Source organism: Gallus gallus, chromosome 2 (genome assembly GCF_016699485.2).
Source record: "Gallus gallus isolate bGalGal1 chromosome 2, bGalGal1.mat.broiler.GRCg7b, whole genome shotgun sequence".
NCBI lineage: Eukaryota > Metazoa > Chordata > Aves > Galliformes > Phasianidae > Gallus > Gallus gallus.
Genome location: NC_052533.1, coordinates 17276577 through 17296646, shown reverse-complemented (window position 1 = coordinate 17296646; position 20070 = coordinate 17276577). Strand labels below are relative to the sequence as shown.

At 37.9% G+C, this 20070-nt stretch overlaps 1 protein-coding gene across 7 annotated transcripts in view; it reads right to left on the bottom strand.

The window, feature by feature from the left end:
- The window catches only part of C10orf67 (chromosome 10 open reading frame 67), a 37337-nt gene extending 17838 nt beyond the window's left edge, over nucleotides 1-19499 (bottom strand). For 6 of the 7 annotated variants that reach the window (XM_025148376.3, XM_040691683.2, XM_040691693.2 and 3 more), the window contains exons 1-8: nucleotides 19361-19499; nucleotides 18369-18489; nucleotides 15962-16105; nucleotides 15146-15220; nucleotides 13377-13526; nucleotides 6652-6796; nucleotides 5444-5502; nucleotides 1915-1980 (exon numbers count right to left, since the gene is read on the bottom strand). In XM_025148376.3, the coding sequence (XP_025004144.2) occupies nucleotides 1915-1980; nucleotides 5444-5502; nucleotides 6652-6796; nucleotides 13377-13526; nucleotides 15146-15220; nucleotides 15962-16105; nucleotides 18369-18489; nucleotides 19361-19467 (867 nt within the window). In that variant the 5' untranslated portion in view covers nucleotides 19468-19499. The remainder of the gene's footprint in view (nucleotides 1-1914; nucleotides 1981-5443; nucleotides 5503-6651; nucleotides 6797-13376; nucleotides 13527-15145; nucleotides 15221-15961; nucleotides 16106-18368; nucleotides 18490-19360) is intronic. The other variant, XM_040691730.2, reaches the window with a different exon arrangement.
- Between the last annotated feature and the right edge of the window lie 571 nt (nucleotides 19500-20070).

Below are 20070 nucleotides of genomic sequence, written 5' to 3'. Positions count from 1 at the left end.
TGAAAAGATAAGGCCACAAAAAGTTATACTCTAAATTACAGTAGGTATTGAAAGGTAGTTGAGGTATCTTCAGTACATTTCATAAGTCATCGCAATGCATACATTCCACATTTATCTTGGGGTACCATGGGACCTTAGAGCCATGCTCACAGTGTGTATCCTGGATATTTGGTAACCGTGTGCTTGACTTCAAAGAGAATTAGGAGGAGAGGGAAGAATGAGGCCAAGTCTTGCTCAACATCCTTTGCAAATGTTGGGCTGCCATGCACTCCTTTGGTTGGAACTTGGATCATTTCTGAGCTAGGAAGGTTTTCGCAGTTCTTTCAATAAGATGAAGTATTTTCTAGGTAAAAATTGGAACTAACTCTGGGGTGACAATAGAATTGAATGTCTAAGAATCAATATTTATTTATTTTAAATACTATTTTATTTTACTCATGAATTATTAAAAGCTTCAATCTCTCTCTCTCTCTTTTTTTTTTAATATATATAAAGGATACATCAATCCTGAAGGCCTAAATTTTAGTGTTAGAGGTTCCTCAGGGATTTCTAGAACTACCACAATTCATTTTGTAACATTAAATGATTTCTCCAGGTACCTCAGTTATGATTTCAGATCCAGAACTCTGTCTGAGCCCTTCTTGTGTTAGAAATCAGTTCAGAAATATACTAGGAATCTGAATCAATCCTCAGCTTCGGCATCTAACAACAATGCGTTTAAACGTTTTTGTTAAATATACAATTCAACGAATCCACAAATCAGACTGCAGTTGTTAGCATCAGCCAGGATCCGCTACTGTGCATTTCTATCCCAAAAGATATTTTTTAAGGAGCAGTTTCCACGCCCTGACTTAGCAGGCTAAATTTAGAAAGGCAGGTTTTAAATTCTTTCATTCATCACTTCCTAATTTCAAGAGAGTTGTGCATGCATCGTTTTTTCATAAAGAGAGCTATTTTCATTATGAAGATGTTTATTTGGATTAATTCAACCGGGAATTTGTTTGGTGGCCGCTCACCTTCGTAAACTGATTTGAAAGCCCTGTTCTATAGCATTATATTTTGTTTTCCTCCAGTTTAAAAAATGCAGCCCTACAATACTCACCCAGGCTCACTAAAGCCGAGAACTGAGGAAGGAGTGCAGGATTGGCCCCCTCGCTAAAAAGCCCACGACACATGGTGCTGAGATTAACAAAACAAAGTACAGCAGCTATGACTTGGCACAAAGTTTGACAAGCTGCAGAAAAGCAAATGTTTAAATAACTGAAGTGGTACTGATTTTCTATTCACAACCTTTTCTCTTCTAAACAGTATCATATTCTTTTCCAGCACATTTAGATCGCAAGTCAAGCTGTGTTTTATTTTTTATTATAATAAACCCAGTCAGTTTACTGTAACAAAGACATACTAGTGGTGATCAGTGTGAAAGCCAGTACGAAATCAGGCTAGGAAAAAAAAGTCAAATGGCAAAATAAAGGACCAGCCGTCTGGAAAGTTCCTGGATCATGTAAAAAGAAAATAAAAGGCTGTGTTCTTATGAGACTAATGCAGAATACAAAAATATTTAAAGACAAAACTGTGTATCGTTGCCTACGACATTTGTTAACGGCAGCCGTAAACCTTTACCAATAATGTCACATTTATTAAATGTTTTCCAAGCCCATCTAAAACAAAATATTAGTGTTGTTTCTTCAAAACATTTCTAGTAGCATTGTTTATATCTATTCCTCTCAAAATGCCACACACACAAAACAAAACCCTAACATAATTTTGCAGTGGCTTTTTCACCTATAAAGACACTTCCTGACCTAAAAACAAGCACATTCAATCTATGGGATATTGTAAAGTATTGTATATTTTATTATATTTGCAATAAATGATGGTTCACAAAAATTAACGTTTATCCAAATATCTTACCAGATTTTTATCTAATGATCTTCTGTTTTCAAGTTCTGCCTTCATCTGTTCTTGAAATTCAACCAACTAAATAAAATACAAGCACATGAGGACTAAAGTTGGGTTTTGTATTCCAAACAGGCATAATTCTCTAAAAATTATTTCTAGAGACAGTTCTCTGATCAACAGACAACACATGGACAAACATTTCTGTATTAGTACTGGTAGTAGATCGGGATCCTGACTTCCTGAGGGATTTAATAGTGCCATGAGTCACGTACATAAAAGCCCTTAGACATAAGTAAAACAGAGCATGGTATCACAGGAGGCAGAAAGATGACAAAAACATCAGAAACAGAGAGTTCACTGATTTGAGCTCTCAGGGACGTGGCTTGTAGACATGTACATGCTTGTAGAAATCTGCAGAGTTCTCAACGATCTGTGTGAGATCAGATTTGTCAGCAATCTGGTCTCACCACGGACAAAGGGGTGTGCCTACAGAAGAGTGCAATAAGGATTTCTCAGGGATTCTTCAGAAGTTTCAGAATCAAACATGCTTAAACATTGCACTGTATGGCAAAGTGTCCTTGGGTTCTGCTGGATTGGAGCTGTCACAGCTGCTGTCAGTCGGGACCGGCAAGTTAAACATCTATATTTCTCAGTGTGACGAGGAACAGAGTTTGTTGCTTAGTGAATTTGCATTTAGAACATTATTAAAACCAGACAATGTTGAACACAACACTGTCATTCATTTTCTTTCATAAAAATGGAGAACCGCTCCCCTTCTGCACAATAACCCAGAAGCTGGAATGCTCGGCCACAAATCAGGGCAGCCCACATTGTGTGCCTCTGGGAGTTTTATGGGGCTTGATTACAATATCCCAAGTCATAGAAAAGTGCCTTAACTACCACTCTGTGATGAGAATAAGCCACCAGTTCTGTTCAAGCTGTGCCATTGGACTCAAAGAATATGAAATTCATGAGACTAGATACAGAATGCTCATGCATGAGCTTCACGACATAGCAGAGCTGTGACTGCATGAGAAAGGGGAACGCTGTGTTCTGACTTGCTGGATCATTTATGAATTTTACATTAGACTACAAGAAAAAAGCACTAGACAAACAAAACAACAAACTCACGCAATGCACACGGACACATAAAAACCAAACACAGATACTCAGTAATATTTCAAAGAACAAACTTATGGAAAAATTCCTTCCTCCATGTGGAGTATCCTTGTCTGTACTCTAGAGATTATGGCTCTTCTTTAAAGAGAGTATTTTCCAGTCAGAACACAGTGTAAATGAGCAGTTAAATCACTGCTATGGAGAGCTATCTATTCAAACATCCTTGAGTTCACCAATGAGCAGAATGCTGGGCAGGCGCTCTAGTCCTTGGGAGAAAGTCAGTGCTTGCCATCTCTCAAGATGCTTTGAGAGGAACTGGAGAGCTGGGGCACAGCTGGGCACAGCTGGGCTGCCTGGGCACAGGGAAACCTGTCAGACTCCAATTCCTAACTACAAGACATAGAACAATATTTTCTAATTAGTCCAAGTAAAAGACAGTGCTCCCAGCATGTTTCACCATCACTTAACGATTCAACACGGAGTGTGCTTCGAATTTCATTTTTAAGCCTTGACTTTTCCTTGTATAGTGTGTATAAGAAACTGGCACCTGTATCAGTTTTGTGAACTCCACTTCTGGAGTGAAAAGTCCAACTGCTGAGCCCTACATCAGTGTGTGCCTTCTGGCCCAGCTCCTCCATTTTAAAATGAAGGCTTTCTAATGTAAGAAGAATTTAAGCATATTCTGGCTACCGAGAGAATAGCTTTCAGTGGGATATGCAGAAGAGGAAAAAAAATTATCAGAAACTTCTGTAATGTTTTAGAACTGTATTTTTTTTTCTTTTGGGAACAGAAATACATTTATCAGAATTTAAATGAAAAGAGAAGGATTGCTCCAAAGGCTTCTGACAGCACTCCAGTCTTACCTACTTGACAGAAAGTGCAGCAGTCATGAAGGGCTACCTGTCTGGATAGTGGCATTGGAGGAAGTTTGGGATGAAAGCATGTGATCTATATTTACACAAATGTAGTGCTTTGAAATCACATGAGGGATAGGTAGAAGAGTTCCTATGCTGCTGCTGAAATCCCCTGGCTGAGGGAGAATCTGCAGGAAGATACGGCATGTGAGACAAAAGCCTCCATTGCATTGAGATGAAGTGAGGGAAAGGAAAATAAAAAGTAAGCTTCAGGAGAAAAAATCCTCTAAGTGAAAGGGTGAAAAATAAAGTGCTATAAAAAGTATTCTTTGGACTTTGCAAATGAACTAAGAAGAGTTACTTATCATAGGAACTGATGACTGGTGCTTTCTGTTCAGCATAATGAGATTTCAAACCTGAGGGGGATTCCTGAACACTGTCAGACCTTAACAGCCAAAACACTAACAGAAGCATCCCCTTCTTGACAGTGCAGTGAAGTGGGCTGACAAACTAGTTTTCCATTTCCAATTTTAGATTTCATGTATGGTACCTTTTTTTTAAACTTTAATGAACATAACCTTTCCATAAGTAGGTTTCTGTATTTTAGAGTGGGAAACTTGGTCATAGAAGGCAGATTCATCTACAGTCACAGGAAAGCCAATGAAAGGGATGACTTTAGAATTCCAATGGCTTAGTTTGCCCTCAATTTGTTTTTTAACATTAAGTTTTGTGAGAATTTTGTAATCCTTAATAAGCACAAAGAAATATCATTATTTCCCTTAAGATTTACCACAGATAAGTGAGTTTTCTACAAAATCATTTGGGAATTTTTCACAGAAGGAATGTTCTCTATAGGAAGATTTGTGACTGTTTTAAAATTTTCTATTAAAAATGAATAGATCTCAGAAATGAAATATATGCCCTGCAGAAAAAAAGTCATTTGAGAACTGTCACAAGACAGAAAGCCCACTGGAAAGATACCTAGAAGTTATACCGAGAGAACCGTGACCTGTCCATGTTTTATCATTTGTTACCAAACAGATATTAGCATTGGAAAAGTATTTTAGAAAGTTGTATTTTATGCCTTGCTCAGCTACTGTGTTGCTCAGATAATATATAAGTAATAAGTCACAAATAATTATAGGTCTACCCATGGATAATGGAATATCTTACAAATTGTAGGTTACTAAAAAGGCTTTTGTTGGATGTAACTAGATATTTGCTCTTATCCTGCCTTCAAAATCTTATTGAACGTGTTTCTTTCTATACTAAAGTAGTCAATCATCTTAGTGTAGTATATTGAGGTTCAGAACATTCATTGTATTTCAACAAAATTATGCAGTATGTTGGGCCAAGAAACAACCATACTCATTAAAGGAATGCCAGTTCATTATTACTCTACAGTGAGCTATACTACCATAAAACATAATGTGACATTATCACATTTTTACTCAAGTCTAAGACTATTTTACAGCTTCCTAGCATTATTTGGTCTATAAACTGCTAATAGTTCAAGCCTGTTAATGTTCCTCCAGGACTGTAGCTCACAAAAGTAAAAATTACCATACCTGTTGAACAGTTTGCTCATCACTTTCCATTTTTAATTGCATTCTTTGAACTTGCCTATCTGAAAACGAGAGGAGAAAGAGAAAAACCATGAAGTGATATGCCTCCATTAATGTATGCAAAATGTTTGCTTCAGGTCAGTCTATAAACCCGGTGGAATGCACAGTGGAGGAGTCCTGGCAAAACGGTGACCTTCATCACCGCCCTTGACATTCACAGCCTTCTTCCTGCTGTTTGGCTGGCTGATCGGATTGAGACTGAGAAGTAAGTTCAAGAGCCAAGTGTGACTGAGAGCCCACAGCTTTTCATTAATACTAATTCTGAACATCCTTGTTGTTAGTCACAGCCAGTACAAAGTGTTTTAGCAGGTGGTTCTTTATTGTTCACACAAAACTTCCAAAAGATAAGAAGCACCATTGAATCAGATGATAAACAGGAATCAGGAATATTTTCTATGTCAAATTCATCTTGCTGCTATTAAAGACAATACTGGGTTTAAACCACGTGGATGTAACAAAACTGAACAGTCCAATTCTAATCTACTACCATAGCTCCCAGTTCTCCATTAAATATTTCATAAAGGGAATATACAAGAAGCAACCTGTAGGTAAAGATTGCATATTGTACTTTTTTTTTTTTTTGGGAGGGGGGGGGGAAATCCCCTTTTAATAACTGTAATAAAGCAAAAATATCAAAAGTAGTGATAGATTATTTGAGAGAAACCATTTCTGTTAGAAAACTTCCACAGAAACACAAAAGTACATAATTAGATGAAAAAGTGTACATTTGGATATTTTGCAGGTGCCTAAAAATTACCCCAGAGAGATTTTCACACAATGAAGATAAAATAACAGATTGTCATTTAAAAGCAAGAATACTGACATATAATGCTTTTCTACTTCAGTAACTTTACAGCACTTATCCGCCACAAAACATAAACTCAACTGCATTGCTAGGCAACATGACAAGTCTCAAAAGCCACAGCAAATATTCCTTTGTCATAAAATAAAAATATGTAAATATATGCATTAAAATTAGAATAAATATGTATGATTTTCTGTACAAATACCTACAAAATTAGCATTCAATACCAGAAAAAGACAACAGCCCAGAAAGAAGTCACTGTCCTTCTGAAGTGCACTAACAATTAATTCCTACTTCAGCAACATTTCAGCTGAACATCTTGTACCACATCAGCTTAAAGTTTTACCTAATGCACGCTTTTCTTTTTCAGAGTGCTGCAGAGAGTTTTCAAGGCGAGCAATATCGTTGCGTAGTTTGAAAACCTCTTCTTTGAACTCTTCATTCTCTTTTTCAAGCTTTTTGTTTCCACGGTCATCGTCTTCAAAGACAACCTAAAAGATTGCAGTGCCTTGAATTTATAAGTAAGGAATCGGGGATTTCAATACGCTGCAATGCTATATTATTATACAACACAGTATCATATAATTTCTGAATTCTATTACAGAGTCATAATATGAATAGAAAAAAGTTGAGGCTCTAAATAGGTTCCTGCAAGAAGAAAGGCTGCAGTACATTATATACAAAGACTATAACACATGGGGACGTTTTATTGACAGGAATAATGCATATCATACTGTTTGTGTGCCCTCATCATTCAGGTCAATTTATTATGGAGGCTGAGTCCAGGAAGGCAGCTGGGGCCTATCCACCCACACTTCCCCCCGTGTTTCTGAAGCGCTGTCCGTAACTAGGCAGGCAGGAGAGGCTGCGGACAGGCAACACCAGGGGGTTGCAAAGTGCATGGCTAAGGAGGGGGGCTTGTTGCCTTTGTGCCATTTCTCAGTGACAGTGCTGCCAGTGTCATGAGGAGCACATCACATGTCAAAGCGGTGAAGTTTTCAGGCTGGGAGCCGCATGGAGTCCATCAGGCCTTCTGATATCAACACAGTTGGTTTGCTACTTGGTGTCGGAGCCACCCAGAGGCAATTCATATTCTGAACATTAACATGGCTTTGCATGCCTGTCACACATAGACCGTGCAGGGGTTTAATGCTATTGAAGACTACGGTTTAAATCTCTATGCAAACAGTGATTACCTTGTAAGAAGGTTCCAGGATAACATACAACAAAAGACTTTAAAGTTATAGTTTTAGTAAAGCAAACTCATTTACATTTTTATTATGCGTGTCCTTTGTTTAAATCTTGCCACGTCCATTATGGAAAAGACTTCTTATGCAACTGAAGCTTATTGGGACAGCTACTCTTCTTTTCTTGTTGGTCTCAAAGCTATTGAAAACATTTGAATATATTGTCTTATGGCTGTCTAGATTTTACTGCCACATATTTCTTTTAAAATTATAGAAAACCTTTCAGAGCTGGCACGGATCTTTATAGTAATACCGGAATATTAACTAACTCCTGGATCTCTTTAAAATATTAACACAAAAGAGAAGACTCGGGCAGCAGCTACTTTGCGTACTAAGGAAAATTTAGGACATTGTTTGCTTTGCTTGGTAAAAATATGAACTCTGTTTAAAAAAATCACTTGAAAATAAAACTCCGAGGCTTTCACATGACATAGAAACTTGAACTGTAAGGTACTTGGGGGTAACATTTAGCCCAGGACTTTCTGTTTTGCCTCAGAAAAACATTTTTGATCTCAAAGTAACCAGAACAAATTATCACTGTGTTATGTAAAGATTTGGCCCCAGCATTTTCATTGATTTTATAAGAAATCATGTAAATAAAATGCAAAGTGTTCTGAAAAGGAATTCATACAAGCTTGTGCTTCCCCATCCTTTACCAAAGAAAGTTCACATGTAGAGTGAGCATTCTTAGCAAAGTCTTTGTTTTTAAGAATGTAAGGCATCTTCATAAACTCGAGGAAAATGTTTCAACAGTATTTCACCTTAAAGAATCTTTGTGCAATATGAAACTTAAAATTATTCTTACATGGTAATTAGTGGATGGCACGTTTGTATTGAGAAGCTGTACCAAGCTCAGGAAACAGCAGCGCTAGGAGAACAGCACATGCAATACTGGAGTGTTAACTAACTCTGCTCTGGCTGTAGTCAACTCAACCCACTGCAAAACCAAATCTGGATCTCCAGCGAGCTTCTAAGAAGCTGTTACAGCTCTTCACAGGCTGAGGTGCATTTGTTCCTTTCCTCAGGTGGCATTTGAGCAACAGCCGATGCTCGGAGAAGAACCTTGAGTTTATCATAAAGTGAGCCCAAACGACTGAATGAATCCCGTGAACAAGTTTTAAGCCGTGCCACAACTACAAGTGTATCCGTAGCCCTGTAGTGTCTTAATGAAAGGATACAAACACCCCGCACGACACTTTCTCCACTTGGACTTTGCACATTACCGAGGCAGCCTTTAGCTGCAGCCCCACCGCCTGCCAGGGACCAGAACTGCACGTCATTAACTATTCAGGCTCCTGCTGCAATGAGGACACTCATTAGCAAAATGAACAAAGGGACAATTTTCTGTAGCTACAGTCATCTGTTACACTTTGAGTGGCAGGTTTTGTAGCAATGTTCTCTCTACCATCTGCCCACAGCGGTAGCGTTTGGCTTGCTTAAACCGGGGAACTTTCAAGATGTAAGAAAAAAGGGTTGGAGGCTGGAAGGCAATTATGACACAGCTTAGGCAACGGACTTCAGCATTTCTCACCTTATCTGTTTTATTAACTCCATTCTAACAGTTTTATTGCTTTAAGATAAAAAAAACTAAGCAAAACAAAACAGAAGTATGTGCTAAGCCTAAATGAATCCAACTACGCTTTAATTGAAGTGACATAATGCAAGTTGTTACCTGCATGCATTAGGTATTTCTAATTACATTATATAAATATGCAGTCATAATTTTGGACAATAAAAAAAAAAAAAACTTAAACTAGATTTATCCACCTATAATGACAATTTTAAAGGCAAATGGCTCTTGAGGTAAAGGTGAGAGGATACAGATATTTATTGCGCTATTTATTATTCCCTTTGGTATCTCAAAGTATTTCATATGCACATAAGGTAACTAAAGGGATGCCTGAGAAACAGGTAAGATTTTTGCACTTTTACTGCAAAAATATGCAATGAAAATTGCTGATGCTATCATATGATACCGAAAGAGACAACACTTGAGCATATCTCAGTTAAAATTATAAACTGAAGTTGTTATTGCTGTTAACTTATTATGAATTTGCCTTGGTAACAAAATTGCTGTTGAAAATCTGTCATTTAAATTATAATCTCCCTTTTCCTCCCAAAACTATTTTAGGCGTTTATAATCTATTATTTACACCACAAGAGGGTGCAATTGTACAAGTCGTCATGAAAAACATCCCAAGTACACCAGTTTTAAGTTGCAGGGGAAATGATCATTCCAGTATTTATTTACATTTATTGTTGGAAAATCAAATATCCATAACGCATTGCAGAGTGCATTTATAATTGTAATTGTTTCACTTTTATGTTTAAAATGTCAAGGTTGAAAGTGGAAGATTCCAGTATGGCCACTGGTTGCACACAAGCCATTACTTTTCAGGCAGTCACTCTGCTATTACACTCCTATTTTCAGTTCAGCTAATGGGTATATTCTGAAAGGGCTTCCATTCCTCCAGGAGATTTCAGGAGATCAAGATTCTACCAGTCCTCTGACAACATACTCTAACTGGCAATCATTTTCCTGTGTAGCTTCATCTTCTGGACAGTGTATTTTATTATGTCATCTATGCAGGTCTTTTAAATGTAATAAAATGGAGGCATCAGAAAGGATGGGACTAACAAATTATTACTGGCCCAGATAACTCCTTTCATTTTTTAAGGCATGTCAGAGCTGGAAAAGAAGTTCAGATAGCATAACTTTGGGACGAGAATGGGCATTTCATTGCAAATTCCTTGACAAGGGAAAACAGAGAATGTTCTCTTTTGCATAAAAGCAGAATTCTCAGAGAATGGGTAGAGTTAATTCCTCGTTTCCTTGTATTTTTTTGAGATCTTTCACTGGCTAATGAGGGCTTTTCCCAAAGAATATTTTACCTCTTTCATAGATTACACAAAGGTCAGGACCTGGACAGCATCCCATCTTACCAGAGTGACAAAAAGAACTGTAGATAATTACCCTCCATGCTCCACAGCCCACGTTACTAACATAGACTGAACTTCTTATAAGTGAAAACTTCACCAATATGCCTCCTAGTTTTCCTGGTTAGTCAAAGGGCCTCATCTGTGTCTACCTTCCTCTTCATGAGGTCTGAAACTGGAGACTTCCAGTTGTTTTCCACCCCTTAATGGAAGGTCACATCACTAAATTTTAAGGCTGGACATATCTTAGTATAGCACACTGAATGCTATCTTTTAAGCAGTGCTACTAAATCAAACAACTTGCAAAGGTCTTGTGTTCACAGGTGCCACTCAACTGAATGTGTATTCTTCTGAAACAGCAAAATCAGCTTTGTTGGAAAATATCTGTTTTGTGTAATCTGCGATGCTGATTAAGAAAAGCCACAGTAAATTTTCCATTATGTAAAACACAAACTGGTCAGCTGTTTCTGGGGGGTTCCTAAATCTAAGCTCTCTTGGTTTCCTCATCTACACATCTGTATTCTCTGCAGACATTGAGAATCCCTTCTAGTGGCTGATAAATCAGAAAGTAATTGTTACTTTGCGATAAAAGCATACGATTCTGCCTACTCCTATACAGAGCATATCTTTCCTTAAATGGCCCCCAGGGTTTTCGCTTTATTAACCATTCTACAACTTTCACCTACTTGTAAGCTTGTACAATTACAGCTACTTTTTTTCCTCTCAGCACGTTAAGATTTTTTTTGTTCATAATATTGACATTTATATTGCATTTATAGTCCTTTCTTTGTGTCACTATTTTAAAGCCTTGCAAAACTTCCAATAATAGAAGATGCCCAATAAGCAATAGAAGATGCCCAAATGAAGCAATGAAGAAATAAAATGTACTCCTGTTGACTGTTGTAGATAACAGACCGTTACAAGAATGAATTACAACCACTTCCTTCTGTTAACAAGAACTACTGACACAGCTTAAACATCTTGTTCTAGAGTGGACTGCATAGCTATCAGTTCCAAACAGAGGGAGATACCTAGTTTCCTCAGAGGGTACATCTGAGACTGCATCTTTCCCCTTTACAGGCAAAACTGCCTAACTTAGGTGGCTGCCAGCAGAAGAAGATGGCATTTTCAGATGTCGTTACTACTGTACATCTTGATGATGCGCAGGGAGCCGAGATCAAAAAGAAATCTACTGTCAGGCTTAGCTAAAACCTCTGTAGAACCCGAGACTGCTTTTTATCAGTCTCATGTATATGTGAAGGTTAAGAAGGCATTACAGATTTCTCACATTTCAGTGAACTGTGGACAAGAGTTGTAAACTTGGGAAGGACGTGTTTATACTACTGAAAGGAAAAGGAAATGATGTACAGAAATACGTGACTGAATTAAATGTCCCATTTGAAGGCTACAGGATTAATAAGACAGTTCTCAGCCATTACAACTGGCTATTTATGTCTGCATTTGTGCAGGGAAAATTATTCAAAGGGACTTCTCATGTCTATTAATGGTTATTCCCAAGTGGTTGTTGAACTCTGAGAACTACTGCAGAAGTTAAGAAAAATTCAACATGAAGGATTTTAATCTTCATTTGGATACCTGAAATGCCAACTTAAATGATCAACAACACAGTTCTGAAGAAGAAAATGATTTATTTCAGAAGTTATATGGAGACAGAAGGAACAAAGAGAAACAAGAGAAGAAGTAATGTAAGTACACAGATGGACTTTTCTGTAACTGAAATGGAATAAAATAGTGTTGAGCACTATTTTATTCAAGTATTACATTTTTAAACAAGTTTTTTCTTGAGGATTTACAAAAATATTTTATAAAATATTTTATTTTATTAAAAACAGATAAAAAGAAACACTGCCTATAATCTCTTAGTCAAACTACCACTGATTACACTGTCACATTGAATTGAGTGACATTAATAGAGTACTATAGACTTCTTTAGTCAAAATACCTATCTTTAGCAAGAGATATCCCAGTAAATGTTCTAATATTTTCCTATCTTTATGTTTACTGGGAAAATAATGAAACCAGAAATCACAGAATTGTAGGGGTTTGAAAGGACCTCTGGAGATCAAAGTCCAACCCTCTGCTAAAGCAAGTTCCCTACATCAGGTCGCACTGGAAAGCATCCTGGAAGGTTTTCAGTATCTCCAGAGAAGGAGACTCCACAACATCTTTGGGTAGCTTGTTCCACTGTTCTGTAATCCTCACAATAAAGAACATGTTATTCTCTTATGAACATGAGAAATTTCCAGTGTTCCAGTTTGTGCACATTATCCCTTGTTTGGTCGCTGGGCACTGCTAAAAAACCCTGGTCCCATCCACTTGACTCCTGCCCTTTATTTAGAAGCATTGATAAGATCCTGCTTCAGTCTTCTCCAGGCTTAACAATTTTTCCTCATACGGGAGCGGCTCCATTTCACTCATCATCTTTGTGGACCTCTGCTGTACTCTCTAGAAGTTCCTGCCTTTCTTGAACTGAGGAGCCAAGAACTGGACACAGCACTCCAGATATGACCTCACCAGGGCAGAGTAGAGGGGGAGGATCACTTTCCTCGACCTGCTGGCCACTCTATTTTTAATGCACCCCAAGATACCACTGACCTCCTTGGCCACAAGGGCACACTGCTGCTCACAGCCAACCTGTTGCCCACCAGGACACCCAGATCCTTCTCTGCAGAGCTCCTCTCCAGCAGATCAGCCTCTAACCTGTACTGATGCTTGCAGTTATTTCTCCCCAGATGTAGGCCTCTACACTTATCCTTGGGAGTTCCTCTCTGCCCAACTTTCCAGCCGCATTTTTTAGTGTTTAAAGGTTTCTAGGTTTGGTAATAAACTTATAGTCTTTTTTTTTTTTTTTTTTTGAAAAACATACCATTTTAGTCCTTTCAGTTTCTTGATATTCCTGCATTTTTCTTTTCAGATCTTCAATTATGGACTCTTTCTCACGCAGTTTGTCTCGTAAAAACCTCAAAAGTTTTCCTGGCGAACATTCTCTATCTTCTATATCTATGTTGTAATACTTCTATTAGAGGAAGAGATTATTTAATGAGATTCTTGCATAAAACACATAGCTCATTTTTTTTTAATGCTACAATATTTTTTTTAATTTGAGCACATCATAGGACACATGCCAGAGTTTCTGGGACTGAAAATAAAGTGTTACTGCATCTGATATTTCAGGTATTTAATTAAAAAATGTGTTATGTCTAATACACAATCTATAATAATAGAGAATTCAAACATGGCAAAGAATAGGAAAAAAAAAGGAAAAAAGCATATTCTATGTGTTTAAAAACTTTTAAAGAACATATCTAAAACTCATACAAGAAACAAAATAAGAAGAAAGAACTGTATAAGTACAGTGTAGCAAGGTAAACTATTGAAATGTTAACTTCTGGATTACTGGCAGTTATTTTTGCATCTTCTTGATCATATTAGTAAAGTGTTTAAATTGTATTAAAGGATTAAAAAAAAGCATCTACAATGGTTGATTTGCTTCCTATGCAGTAAAAAAATAAGCCCTTCAGAGAAGAACAGAATGTGCAGCCCCTCGTTACACTGAAATGCCTGCCCATCCTGATGCACAGCCAGCAGTAACTTTTAGGAAACACTATGCTCAAAAGTATGTGTGAGCTCTTCCTTCACGTGTACCTTGTTTAAGTCATTTTCCAAGGTTAGGTGATGAAATATTGCTTACCTACTTTAAAATATTAATAGCAGCAATAGCTATATTTCACATTTGTAGCACTCACTAAGGAGTCAAACACAGGTTTTTTCTCAGAGTACCCTGCCTACTGAATTATACTCATCTGGCATGGGATGAATCTCTACCTGTTTGCTGAAGCTGGACTGAAAGAATCCAAAAGCAACACAAGGTTTTACAAGGGGAAAGTCAAGCAAAGGGAACCTAACCCTGCAGTTCCCTACTGAGAACACTGTTACTACAAACTTCATGGAATACATATGCATTTTATCTTTACTACAGAATGATTACACGAACAGGAGGTGGGAAAGAGAACTTGTCAAACACAAAATCAAATCTGCATTTTTCTATGTGGCTTGTGTGGCAGTGACCTGATCACATGTAGACATCTGCATTTCAGCTTGTAACCTCATTTTTATAACAAAAGAAAGACAAAATTTAAGTTCCAAACTTTCTGAGTTGGATCATTTTTAGTGTTGTATTACACTCTGAAATCTGTTAATAGAAAAAGTTTAAGGCACAGCTCTTAGAGCATAGTAGAAAGTCACTAGACGTGTACATGATTGGTCATCCTTCTCTTGTAGCCTGAGCATTCAATTTCCAAATCTACTGAGACATATTCATTTCTGGTTGAACCAAGCAGTATTATATGTGACTACTATGTTTCTGCTTCTGAAGAGAGCCAGTCATAGCCTCTGTCTCTTCTAAAATAACATTCAGGTGTGCAAAACTGCATGGTTCAACATGAGAGGAGGGGAAAAACAGGACTTGTAAAAAAATGTATTTTTGTGCTATTTTCATTCTACTTAATGTGGTTTATATACTTAGTCTGCATGAATTATTCAAATACATCCTTCTCCAGATATTGTCAGAATTGGCTTATGATATATCACTACTCCAATCAGCAGTCCTTAACCTTGTGAATGGTTAAAACCTACCTCAATATTTGCTCTGAGAACAGCCAGTGCATCACATAACTGTTGTTGGTAACTTTGTCGAATTTGGACTTCTTTCTGGAATTTAATGTACAAAAAAATGGAGGCAGGCAATCACTAAAATAACAAGCAAGCAAACACTACACTTGTGTTCCTTTTTTACATTCTTCAGTCTCTTCTTAGCTTTTGGCTAATTAATGAAACTATCTCTTCCTCTAGGAACTAAAGATTCCAAACCACTTTAAAGACAAGCACTTATTAAAGGGTTGTCTCAGATGTTTAAGATGGGAATTAACGCATTGATTTTTTTAAAACTTTTACTTTTCATATGCTCACATCAGAAGCTTGAACATCTTGAAGGCTGAAAGTTGAATCTTGACTCCTATTTCTCCCTTGTAGTGAGTGCTCACTAGTTGCCTATGAGTATTAATGCTGATGTGGGCTGTGGTTTACTATCTAAAGATCAGTGAATATATATTTTCAAAAAAATACACGGAAAAGAACTGTAAATATTGTATATATTTGCATTTTAGAAACAACTGCACTAGAATGTAAGACGTATTCATAGCTATGGTTGTTAATATGCAGAGTACATTGTAATCCATGTTTTTGCATTGCAAAATTTGCAAATTTGCAAAAGCCAACTTAGTCATTTTTTAAAAATCTATATTAGTATTTTGCTTTATCTGCTTATTTTCAATACTTTTGTGAATTATTTTTCATTAAGTAAAACATCAATCTGCAGAACAATGACATACAAATGAGAACTGGCATCTAGTGAAGGTTGACATTTAATTGAACAAGAACTTTTCTCTTTACCCGTTTATGAAAGGTCTCAATGTCTGTCAGTCTATCATTTACATATTTATAGAGATTTGAAGCTTGCTCTTCAATTTTTTCTTCATATCGTGCTTGAATGGTACTTTTGTAGATGAACAAATCTTTCTGGAGGGAATGAGTGAGCTGAAAAAAAAAATCCTGTTATTACTTATTCTATATACAAAGTAAACTTTCTAGTTTACTACAAAAAAAATGTACAACTACTCTGTCCTAGATGCTGTTGATAACAACCTAAACACAAGTATCTAATGCAGTTCTATGCCTTGTGGTATCCCCTTTGGTCTACAACAGCCAGTTCAGAAGTTCATGTGTCTCTACACTGGCAGGAGCTCCCTGCTTCATGTCCATGCTGTGGACATTTTAAAGTGTCAGCATGGGTTTCAGTATGCAGAGTAAAAGTTCCAATTTGGTGTCTGTGTACATAGGAAACAGGTGAATAACATTCTGTTACAATGAACTCAGGGGTAGGTGACCCACTTCCTCATGTTTAGTGTCACAAGAAACAGGGTACAAAAGACATCTCACGCAGGACTGGCAGACCTGACAGAAACCTGTTCCCTTCTGAAACCAGAGACAAAGTATCATATCCCGAGATATCTCCACTGACTACAAAGATAGCTCTGCACTCACTGCATGAGAAGTTGAGATGCCTTGCTCAGTTAAATGTTACTTCCATGAGACAACTAAAAGTAGGTTTCCTAGTGTGTCAACCGACTCTCATCCCAAATAAAACATCTGAATCTTAAACAAGGTATTGAGAAGCCTTCTATAATAAAAATAATAAAAAAAAAATACAACATCAGAACATTTTCTAATGAAATTACAATGTAACTGTGCAAAAAAAAATTAATTACTTCTGCAGAAAAAAAAGAAAAAAGCACATAAATTACAAAATGTGCCAAAATGAAAACATTTTGCAGTGTCAGAAGTAGCAAAGACATCAAAGATGTAATATTTGTTATAGGCACCACTCTACTGTATCAATCCTCTGGAAGATAAGCGATGAAAACTGAAATTTAGTAAACTATAACTCATGAAATAGAAAATTTGAATATACAATATTAAATACATATTTTAATAGCACCAAACAAAGAAAGCATAACGAGAACTGACCCTCAATATAAAGATAGTTTGCATCCACATGTACAGTGTTTGCAGCCAAATTAAAAATGCCCCTCAGAAACCTTCAGTTCTGATGAGAATATTCATGCAGTAAAGATATTTAGCTTCCTCTGGAAATAACTATTTCTGGAATACTCAAGTCTCTGCCAGATAGTAATTAGTTAGATTCTGCAGAAGAGATCCATACAGATGTATCAATACAGGTATCACAATGGAATCCTAGAAAGTGGTCAAAACATGTTCATAAAACCTAAGCCAGTAGCCTGCAAAGTTTGTTTACTGCGAAAGAGTAAAAATAACTGTTTTTTTAGCAAGAAGTAACAGAGGAAGTGTTAAAGGAAAGACATTTGGCTTTCCACTGACTTTGATGAGAAAAACACTCCGAAATCTTGATGAGGTACAAGGTAGAAATATATATTGCTTCTAAAAGCAGCACCAAAAACATTGAATTTTTGCTCTTTTCTATATTTACACACTATTCATGGTCTGGAAAGACAAGTCTTTTTTTTTTTTCTTGTTTGTTTTTTTTCCAAGGAAATTAAACTTTCTGCACACATAACTACTTCATATCCTGAAGCATCTTTTCTAATTTCTTAACACAGTGAAGAGACAGATAGCAACTTACCATTTTGATGTAACAGATCTCCCTCTACAGGCCCCTAGAGGCATCTATCTTCACAAACTCTTAAGGCATTTACATTAAGAAAGCTTTATTTTTCCTCATTAAGGGCTGCATCTCCCCTCCAAAATCTAAGCATTTAATTTCAGTAAGACTGTTTACATTACACATCTATCTAAGCAAGTGGAGATAATGCCATCTGGATCTTTTTTCTAACCTTGTATACGATTTGTACAAAGCAGAAGCACTACACTATTTCATTTAGGCAGAAGGAGCAGGGCACGTTAGCTATGCTCATAACTGACATGAGGCAAGTATAAATGGAACTGGTAGGCCCACATTTATTGCCACACTCTTAGCCATGATCAGATGAGTTTAAGACTTTAGAATTTATCATTTTCAAAATTAAACAAAGGTAATCTCGATGAAATCTTCTCTGATTCAGTTAGCTGAGTAACCCAGTCTCTAATTCACCTACCAATATTTGTATGTTGGTATATTGTGAAAATAAAGATTAATAAATAGGGTATACGGAAACAGAATAAATGTCAAAACAGATTGCCTAATTATTATATAAAACAGGTGGCAGTGACAGAAGTATCTGTTCCACAACATGAAAAAGACTTGGATATCTTCCTACTTTACCTCGATTAAAGCTTGTGTAGCAATTGCTAATTCATTTAATTCTGGTATTTCTTTGATATCTGTTTGTGTTGCATGATCTCTGGTGTGATATCCTATTTTTAAATCATCTGAAATGCAGGGCCTGTAAAAAAAATCCATTTGAATAAACAATTAAATAGAACAGCAATTGCATTAACCAGATTAATCAGTCTTCTATTAATAATGGATATTCAGCGAGAAAGTAAGTATTTTTTAATCATTTCACTTGTATGGCATTTTTTTAAGACAGGAACTTAAGAGTGTAACAAACACACCAGCAGCTTCCTGTGTTTGTTTCATGAAGACAAATGTTTTCAATAAAATACTGAATACCAATTGAAATGTAAGCAATGCAACTGTTATGCAAAAGAATGTAAAAGAAAATGCCAAAGAGCAGAATGCATTCTGACAGCAAATAGACTATTTTCAGTGTTCTGTTGAGAAATTGTTCCAACAGTCCTGGAAAGTATATTTAGTCAGGAGCTTGTTTTCCTATTTCACTGATAAATTTGATTATTTGATATTACTAATTTCCTCTAAAAACACCTATCATTAATTTTTAATAAAACCTACAACACTGGGTTGTTAAAAACAGAGCAATACGGATGCTATCAAAATTCCTGTCACAAAGAGATGGTGTCAGACAACTCCTGCCCAGGGACAGGTGGCCCCAACTGCCTTAACATCTTAACAGCACTCGGAGGTGTTCTGCTTTGGGGACATTCCAAGATATTCCAAATACTATAACTTATTGAATACTACTGGCCACGAAGGGGTATTTTCATCTCAGGTTCTGTGCAGGAAACCTGTGCAGCTGCAGCAGCCCCAGCTGTGTGGTGATGCTGTCAGATGCGACGTATCCCTGCTAGGCCAGAGAGCAGTGGAAAGAGGAAAGGAACAGCACTGAGCGGGCCGGACGGGCAGCTAGCTGAGAGGCCCAAAGGAAAACCACCACAGCCCGGTGAGGGCCTCACCGCTGCTCGGGCTCCTGCAGGCCGCAAGGCAGCGCCAGCAGCTCTAGCGTCGCCGGGGCCAGCAGGCGGGCCCAGGGCAGCGGGCCGCACCGCCTCACCGAAGCCATGGCAACCAGCGCCCCGCCCCCACCAGCCCGCCGCGCCGCGCAGAGCGGGGCGGGATAGGAGGACGGCGCTTCCGGTCGGCGGTGGCTCACAGGCCTGAAGTGACGGTAATGGTGATTGTAGGCGTAGTGGAGCTGCGCTGCTTGGCTGTAGTTGTGCTGTGGTGGTGGTGTGAGCGTTGCGTTACTGTAGCCGGCTGCTCGGCAGGTTCAGGCGCAGAGCCCTACCTTTGTTTCACCCGTGCGGAAGTAATAGATTATCTTGAGTAGGAAGGGACCCACAGCGATCATCGACCGCAGCTCCCGACTCCACACACGACCACCCGGAATCCAAGCCCTGTGTCTGAGAGCGGTGTCCGGACGCTCCTTGAGCTGTGCCGGCGTGGGGCCGTGCCTGCTGCCCCGGGCAGCCTGCTCCATGCCCATGGCCCTCTCAGGAGAAACTTTTTTCCTAGTATTCAACCTGAACGCCTAAGTTATTGCCAGGCCAGGGAGCACATCTGCCTCAGGGACATCAGAGCATGTTTCAGAGGAGATTTTACGATGTATCACTGCACCCAAATGCAGCAGTTCTCTCAGCATATTCATGGCCTTAGGCTTGACTCA